The sequence below is a fragment of the Cebus imitator genome, unplaced genomic scaffold, assembly GCF_001604975.1.
Source record: "Cebus imitator isolate Cc_AM_T3 unplaced genomic scaffold, Cebus_imitator-1.0 Scaffold725, whole genome shotgun sequence".
Lineage (NCBI taxonomy): Eukaryota > Metazoa > Chordata > Mammalia > Primates > Cebidae > Cebus > Cebus imitator.
In genome coordinates, this window is record NW_016108040.1 from 322,271 (window position 1) to 330,266 (window position 7,996).

Sequence of the window (7,996 nt, forward strand, 5' to 3'; positions counted from 1 at the left end):
AAAAAAAAAAAAAAAAAAAAAAGAAATGTGAGTGGCGGCTCATCTGTCTCATTCCTTATCCCGCCCCAACCTGTACCCAGCCAAGCCACCACGTGCTTTTCTGGCCGGAAACCTCCACGCTAGTGTTCTGCAGAAGTGGCTTGAGTTGCTTTCTCTCTGTGCAACTCGGAGGGAAGTGGATGCACCACTCCAAAGTCTGGAGCTGTTACTGCTGGCAGTCTCTCTGCTTCCTCCTCATGCTCTGTGCCAGCCTTTCAGCAGAGATGGGCTTTTGTCTTCCTTTGACAGAAATGGACGACTGAGCCCAGGGCACACACACCTGCTGTTGTCTTCACTCATCCCCATTCAAGCCAACTGTGCCACTGTCCATGCATCTCCTGACCCCTCAGGGAGAATGAGTTGCCCTCTGACTGCGTTTTATCACTAATAGCCACAGAGCAGGAAGGCCAAATAATGCATTTTCTCCCTATGTTAGAGGGAAAAATTAGAAGGATCTTCCCAAAAGTTACCAGGTGGAGCATGGCAGGTGGCTGGGGAGGGGAGGATGCCTACCCAGGAATCTTTTTGTATGTGTGTTATTGAGGTGAAGGTCACATAACATAAAATTGTTTTAAAGTGGCATTTAGTATACTGAAAGTATTGTGCCATACCACTTCTACTGAAATCTAAAATACTTTTATGCCATCAGTTGACCAACAGTAACTTTTTTTTTTTTTTTTTTTTTTTTTTTTTTTTTTTTTTTTTTTTTTTTTTTTTTTTTTTTTTTTTTTTTTTTTTTTTTTGAGATGGAGTCTCTCTCTGTTGCCCTGTAATCCCAGCACTTTGGGAGGCTGAAGTGGGCAGATCACTTGAGGTCAGGAGTTTGAGACCAGCCTGGCCAATATGGTGAAACCCCATCTCTACTAAAAATACAAAAATTAGCTGGGCGTGGTAGTAGGCACCTGTGGTTCCAGCTACTTGGGAAGCTGAGGCAGGATATTTCCTTGAGCCCAGGAGGCAGAGGTTGCAGTGAGCCAGCCACTGCACTCAACCTGGGTGACAGGAAGACTCCGTCTCAAAAAAAGCATTTTCATCACCCCAAAAGGAAACCCCATGCTGTTAGCAGTCACTCCCCATCCTCCTCCCCAGACCCTGGTAGGACCTGTGTGCTCTGTGTTTAGATTTGCATGGACATTTCATAGGAATGGAGTCACACGAAGTGTAGCCTTTTGTGTCTGGCTTCTTTCACTGAGCCTGGTGTGTTCTGGGCCCCCACATTGTCACGTGTCCGTGTTTCATTCCTTTTGGTGGCTGGGATTCGTCGCGTGCCCGTGCTTCGTTCCTTTTGGTGGTTGGGATTCTGGTGCAGGGATGGGCCACAGTTTGCCCGTTCGTCCACTGATGGACACTTAGGTGGTTTCCACCTTCTGTGACTTGTAAATAGTAATGTTATCAACACTTGTGAACTGGCTTTTGAGTTCCTCTTTTCAGTTCTTTTGAGTATATGCCTGGGGGGGTGGTGCTGGGTCACATGGTAGTTCTGCATTTAATGCTTTGGGGAACCCCGTTTGTGCATCTCATCACCCACAGCACCGTGTTCACGCACCCCTGCCTCCCCAACACTTGCCTCGACCACAGAGTAGACATCAGCATGCATGTTAAGCCCAGACTCACTGAGAGGCAGGCATTTTACACTAGGGCCCCACTCAGCACCTATTCTAGGGCAACATGAGAGGGATGGGCCATCCAGATGCTGGATTGCTCCTCTGAGCTGCAGGGACCTCAGATGCCACAGGTTCCCTGCTCCTCTATGCAGCCCTTCTGCTGGTTCTTGCAGCTCTCCACCTGAGAACATTTGGCTATTTGGCCAAAAGTGCTGTTATTTTGACCTGACGGCCGCTGGTGGGTCTCTCTGGAGTCAGAACCCAGCAGCACATGTTGGGCGCTATCTGTCAGAGACCAAAGCCTGCTGCTCTGATTCACGAAGGCCAGACTGAAGTCAGATGTCCTAGCACTGGGCGTCTCGCAGGGGTCAGTACCACTCTCTCCTGCTGTTTTTGCTTGATCCGTAGCTCTGAGCCTTGATTACCAGCAGCAGTTTACAACTACAGTTTTGTAAGCAGTGGCTTAGTTTCATGAAAGCCTTCCCAGTGTAAATGCTATTTATGCCCTTCCTCCAGAAGTCTCATGCCCAGCTCCCAAAATGTAAATTATAAGTTGTAAAGATGTGCAGCTCACAAAGTGAGGGGAGGCTCTTCTTTCCCTGGGATCGCACCTAACACTGAAGCACCCATATGGGCACCTCCAGCATTTTCCAAACTGGGCAGTGTTACAGAGCAAGAAAAGAGATGATTTTTAATGTGCTCGCCTACCTCCTGCGTAACCAAAAGTGAAATCTTTAAGGAGACAGCTTATCAGATCTTGTGATTTCATCAGCTGGTATAAAAGAAAGATGAAAAAGGTGATCCAGTCATGATAGAAGCCTCCCTTGGATTTACCAAGAAGGGCATGTGGGAAACTCATATGTCTCTGTTGATACCTACCTCAAAGTCCCTGTACCACAGAGAAGACATGTGTTCTAATAGTAAGTCATTATCTTGCACAGAAAGAAATTGAGGTACGGTGATGAGTCTCATCCACATTAGATGATTGGATAAGGGGGAGTAGAAGCCTCAGCTGGGGTGGCCACACAGAGCTGTGTGGGATGCGCACTGCACAACTCCAGGCAGGGGGTGCTGCCTGGGTGGCCAGGGTCCCCTGAAGTCGTGCAGCTTGGCCCTCTGGCTGAGCTCCTGTTTCCTTTCTGGGTCCTGCCTTTCAGCCTAGTTTTCCTGCTCAAATAGATACTTTGTTCCTATTAAAAACTGAAGATTTATTTTTGATTGACCTATGTGGTTATTTTCCTATTAAAAGGCATTGAGGATGATTTAACTAAATGCTATGTTTTTACAACAACTTATTTCCAAGTTATGAGAAAGGAGCATGAGATTGCATCACGCTATAAACTCAAACTGACCCCAGAACTATCAAGAGGAGTCATGGAACCCATCCTTTATACAGGTGGTAGGAGGGGCCCTGCTGGGACTGGAAGAAAAGGCTCTCTCTGGGGTGGAGGGGAGGTTCTGGTGCGCATTGTGTGCCAATGGTGGGCATGGTGGCATCTCCCTGGCAACCTCCTGGCTTGTCATGGCCACCCATGGGAGGCAGGTCTCGTCATTCAGGTTGTGCAGATGGAGGGCATTGTGTCACTTGTCCCAGTGGGAGCTGGCTCCAACTACCTTTCTGGAACTTTGAGACCCATGTGCTTAAGTTCTGTAGCCAGCATGAGTCATACAGGGCTGGCACTGCTTTTCCTGCTGGAAGGGCATCTGAGGCTGGCTGGGTGGATAATCTCCAGGTCCTGGAAGGGACTGACCAGGAGGTGAGACCCGTGAGGGCTGCCTAGGGAAAGCGGGCTCATCCCTGGATGGCAACCACATTCTCTTCGAGAAGGGAGAGGTTTCACCCCAGGTCACTGATTCCAGAAGAACTCTTGTACCCAGGCCTGGAATGGGCTCCTGGCCCAGACAGAGAGCTCCACACCTCAGAGGGGAGATATGGGGTCGTCTGCAGGCCGGGCAGCAGCTTCCTGGTATCTGTGCTGTAGGAGCACAGGGTCGGGGAGCAGGAGCCTGAGCAGGTGCTGTGGTCAGGAGGAACACCCCCAGAAGGGCGGAAGCAGGTGTTCACAGGAGGGGCCCTAGGGCTTGGGTGTTAGCTGCTGTCTTCATTTCCTGGGGCCACTGTCACAAAGTACTAAGGACAGGGTGGCTCAGACAACAGACACTATCCTTTCCCAGTCGGGTGCTTAGAAGTCTGAAGCCATGGCATGGGCAGGGCTATGCCCCCTCTGAAGGCTCAAGGAAAGGACCCTTCCTGCCTTTTCCTAGCTGTTGGTGGCCCAGGTGGCCCTTGGCTTGTAGACAGCCACCTCCGTGGTCACGCGGCTTCTCCTTGCCTGCCTTTGCGTCTCAGCATCTGTCCTCTCAGGAGGAGGCTGGTCATCTGGGATCAGGGCCCTTCTACTCCAGGGCATCCGCATCTTAATTAATTCCATTGGCACCAGCCCTTTATCCAAACGAGGCACGTCCTGAGGTTTCTGGGAGGCCGAACTTGAGGAGGCACCGGGCGGCCCAGCATGGCCAGTTTGGGGAACTCACGGGGCCAGGCTCTTCGTCCCTTGTCCACGTGCTGCCCGCCCTGTGCCGTGTCCTCGCCACTCCATAAGTGACGGGTGCACCTGCCGAGAGCACTGGTGGAGAAAACGCTGATGCCCTCTGTGCTTTCTCATCTGACAGCCCAACATCAGCCGCCTGGGCCTGCCCCACGGGCCGTCCAGGGAGAATATGGCCGTGGTGACAGTGGATGACTGTGACACAACCATGGCTGTGCACTTTGGAAATGACATCAGGAACTACAGCTGTGCTGCCCAGGGCACTCAGACCAGCTTCAAGAAGTGAGCATCCGGGAGGGGAGGCCCTGGGAGTCTGCACCCCCAAACGTGCCCACCTTGTGCCCTTCCCCGGGCAGGGCCCCATGCAGGCACTCTGGGTGCAGTCCCCTGATGACCTCAGTCCAGGCCGGAGTCAGATTTCCTCTCCACAGTTGGGGTACCTTCCCTCTGACATATTAGAACCTTCTAGACTAAGTCCCCTGAGTATCTGTCAAGAGTGGCTATGCCGACCCCAGGGTTGTGGTGGCGGACTTGTAGACCCAGAGATGGTCTCCGGCCCTGTATTCACAGATCACTGGCTTTGTCCCTGCAAGTTCTGGTACCTGGCACTCCAGGACTCTGTTAAGTGAAGTGCTGTGTCACCCAGCTCGTCCCAGAGGCTTATTTTTTGTTTGTTTTTTTTCCTGAGATGGGGTCTCGCTCTGTTGCCCAGGCTGGACTGCGGTGGCACGATCCCAGCTCACTGAAGCCTTGACCTCCTGGGCTCAAGCCGTCCTCCTCCCCACAGCCTCCTGAGTAGCTGGGACCACAGGCACACACCACCACACCCAGCAAAATTTTTAAATTTTTTGTAGAGACAAAGTCTCCCTCTGTTGCCCAGGCTGGCCTCCAGTTCCTGGGCTCAAGGAATTCTCTGGCCTCAGCCCCCTGAGGTGCTGGGATTATAGGCACAAGCCACTACATAACCACAGAATAGCCTTTTTGAAGATCACATAGACAGCCTTGGCACATTCTGAGCACCTGATAGGACCCTGGGGGCAGTCCCTTGCTGTTTTGTCTGATCCTGTCCACCTGGGATGGAGGCAGGTTGGTGCCCTTTCACTGAGAAGTAAAGCGTGCCCTGGAGAGGCCGCAGCCCTTGCTCGAGGTCGCACCGCTGCCTGGGGTTTCACCAGGGCTCTCATATTCTTCTGGCCTCCTTTCAAGTCCATTCCTGTTTTTGGAAGGTCTCAGAGGCCAAAGTAGAGTCCTTGAACTTGACCCATGGTCCCTGTGCTCACATCCTATCTGGGTATGGACCAGCCTGAGTGGGTGGGACTTGGTGGTCACTGGTGAGCACAAAACACCCAGATCGTCAGGACTGAACGCAAGTGCAAGGAAACAGAGGCACAGAGGCGTGCAGAGCCAGTGGCAGCACCAGATGCGGGAGCCGCCTCTCATTCATCTCTGCCCGCCTGCCTGCTTGGTTTCTGAAGTAGTTCTGGTGGCAGAGGCTACACAGAGGCAACTGCAGAGCCCAGCCCGCCATGGCCACCCCTCGCCATCCCTGCACTGGGACATCACAGAGCACGGCTTTACCTCCCCAGGTCCCCGGATCTGACCGGCCCTCTGCTCGTGGGGGGGCGTCCCCAACCTGCCAGAAGACTTCCTGGTGCACAACCGGCAGTTCATGGGCTGCATGCGGAACCTATCAGTCGACGGCAAAAATGTGGACATGGCTGGATTCATCACCAACAATGGCACCAGGGAAGGTACGGGCGGCCACCAGCGTCGGGGCTGCCACATTGGCATCTGACTAGATGCCAAAGCCACACAGAAGGCACCGCTTGCAGCTCCCCGGGGAGGCATCTTGTTCTTAGGAGTGTGTGTGCCCAGCCGCAGGCAGCTCCTGGGAGTGGATCCCGGAGTCCAGGCTCACCAGATGTGCAGCCCTGCAGTCTCTGCAGTTTGGGGTTTCTGCAGTTTGGAGTTGCTGTGACGCTGCTGGCCCAGCCAGCTAATCTGAGGCACACATGGTCCTAGGGTCTTGCATGTGTCACCAGGTGACTGGGCCAGGTGCTGTGATGGCCTGGAGCCCTAGCGTCTCCAAATGTGGGCCGTGTGTTCAGCACCTTATCAGTTCCCACATTCCTGCTGCTGCCAGAGGTGTTCAGACCTGGCCTGCCTACTGTCCAGCCCCGTTTCTGTTCCATTCCAGTTTCCCACACCACACCTGGCACAGGGGACCCAGGCGGTTCCTCCGAGTCAGGCTCCACCACGCGCTCTGTGTTGCCAGGCTGTGCTGCCCCCAGGAACTTCTGTGAGGGGAGGTGCTGTCAGAACTGGGGCACCTGTGTCAACAGGTGGAACATGTACCTGTGTGAGTGTCTGCTCCAATTCGGCAGGAAGAACTGCGAGCAAGGTGAGTGCCTGGCATCGTCCATCCCCCACTCCAGCTGCTGTGGCCTGGGAGGCATCGCTCTTTGATGTGCCCAGGACCACCGTGAGGGGGCTTCACATCGGGGGCCAGCAGCCTCTGGCAGCATTGCTGCATTTACTGCAGACTCATACTGCCCTTGCCAAGAGACTGTCATCTGCAGAAACTCTGCTCCTGCCCCTGGGGTCCCCAGTCCCACAGGTGTGAGGTGGGACAGGTAGGGTGGGTTGGCAGGGCCCAGCCCCAGCACCCCCAGCCACTGAGCCCAGGGACCCTGAACCCGCCCCACCTCTGCCTCCTGTCCAGCCTGAGAGCCCCTTGACATGCCCATCGGCGACTGGGAGCCTGATGGTCTTCACACTTCCTGGGAAGGAGGCTCACGTCCCAGGGTGGGCTTCTGTGGAGCTCCTGTGACTGACTGTGAGGGCAAGATGTGCCATAGAGAGAGGTGGCTCAGACTGGTCCTAGTGTTAAATGAAAAAGGCCCAGGCCCAGCCTGCAGGCCCATGCCCCGCTCCTGCAGCCAAGAGTGTGTGGCCCAAGTGATTTCCGGCCACACCTGAGGTCCTGAGCCTGTGTCCACAGCCATGCCCCAGCCCCAGCTCTTCAGTGGTGAGAGCGTCATGTCCTGGAGTGACCTGAATGTCATCATCTCCATGCCCTGGTAACTGGGGCTCATGTTCCGGACCCGGAAGAAGGACAGCGTTCTGATGGAAGCCACCAGCGGCAGGTCCACCAGCTTTCATCTCCAGGTGACTGGGGCCCCGTGCCACCAGGGCACCTGCTAGGTGGGAGCCCAAGGGAGGAACCCAGGTGCTGGACTTCCTGGTGCACACTCAGGCCCCTGCTACTCGCCCTTCCTCCTGCGTCCACCCCTCTTTGGGCTCTTGGAAGAGGATGAGGGGGAGCATGAGCCTTTCCTTCCTCTGGGAGGTGGAAACGGAGTGAGACAGCATGGGGCCAGGCTGACCCCGGGGCCCAGTACAGCTCAGCCGAGCCGTGTCGTAGACAGCAGCTCCAGTCTCCCTCTAGCCTGAGGGTTTGGCTGGAGCATGGGCATTGCAGAGCTGAGGGGGGTGCAAGCCTTCGGGCAGAAACAGTGGGCCTCACCAGTGAACGCTGTGACCAGGTGCAGGCCAGACATGGTGGCTCACACCTGTAATCCCAGCACTTTGGGGGACTGAGGTGAGTGGATCACCTGAGGTCAGGAGTTCTAGCATGGAGAAACCCCATCTCTACTAAAAATACAAAAAAATTTAGCTGGGCGTCGTGACTCATGCCTGTCATCCCAGCTACCCAGGAGGCTGAGGCAGAAGAATCGATTCAACTAGGGAAGTAGAGGTTGCAGTGAGCTGAGAACGTGCCACTGCAGTCCAGGCTGGGCAACA

At 54.5% G+C, this 7,996-nt stretch overlaps 1 protein-coding gene across 1 annotated transcript in view; it reads left to right on the forward strand.

Annotated features, from left to right (window-relative positions):
* Positions 1–7,518, forward strand: part of LOC108296579 (cadherin EGF LAG seven-pass G-type receptor 1-like) — a 105,171-nt gene extending 97,653 nt beyond the window's left edge. The window contains 5 exon segments of the mRNA XM_017519048.2: positions 4,317–4,474; positions 5,779–5,809; positions 5,811–5,943; positions 6,468–6,593; positions 7,194–7,518. Of these exon segments, the coding sequence (XP_017374537.1) occupies positions 4,317–4,474; positions 5,779–5,809; positions 5,811–5,943; positions 6,468–6,593; positions 7,194–7,396 (651 nt within the window). The 3' untranslated portion in view covers positions 7,397–7,518.
* The last annotated feature ends 478 nt before the right edge of the window (positions 7,519–7,996 follow it).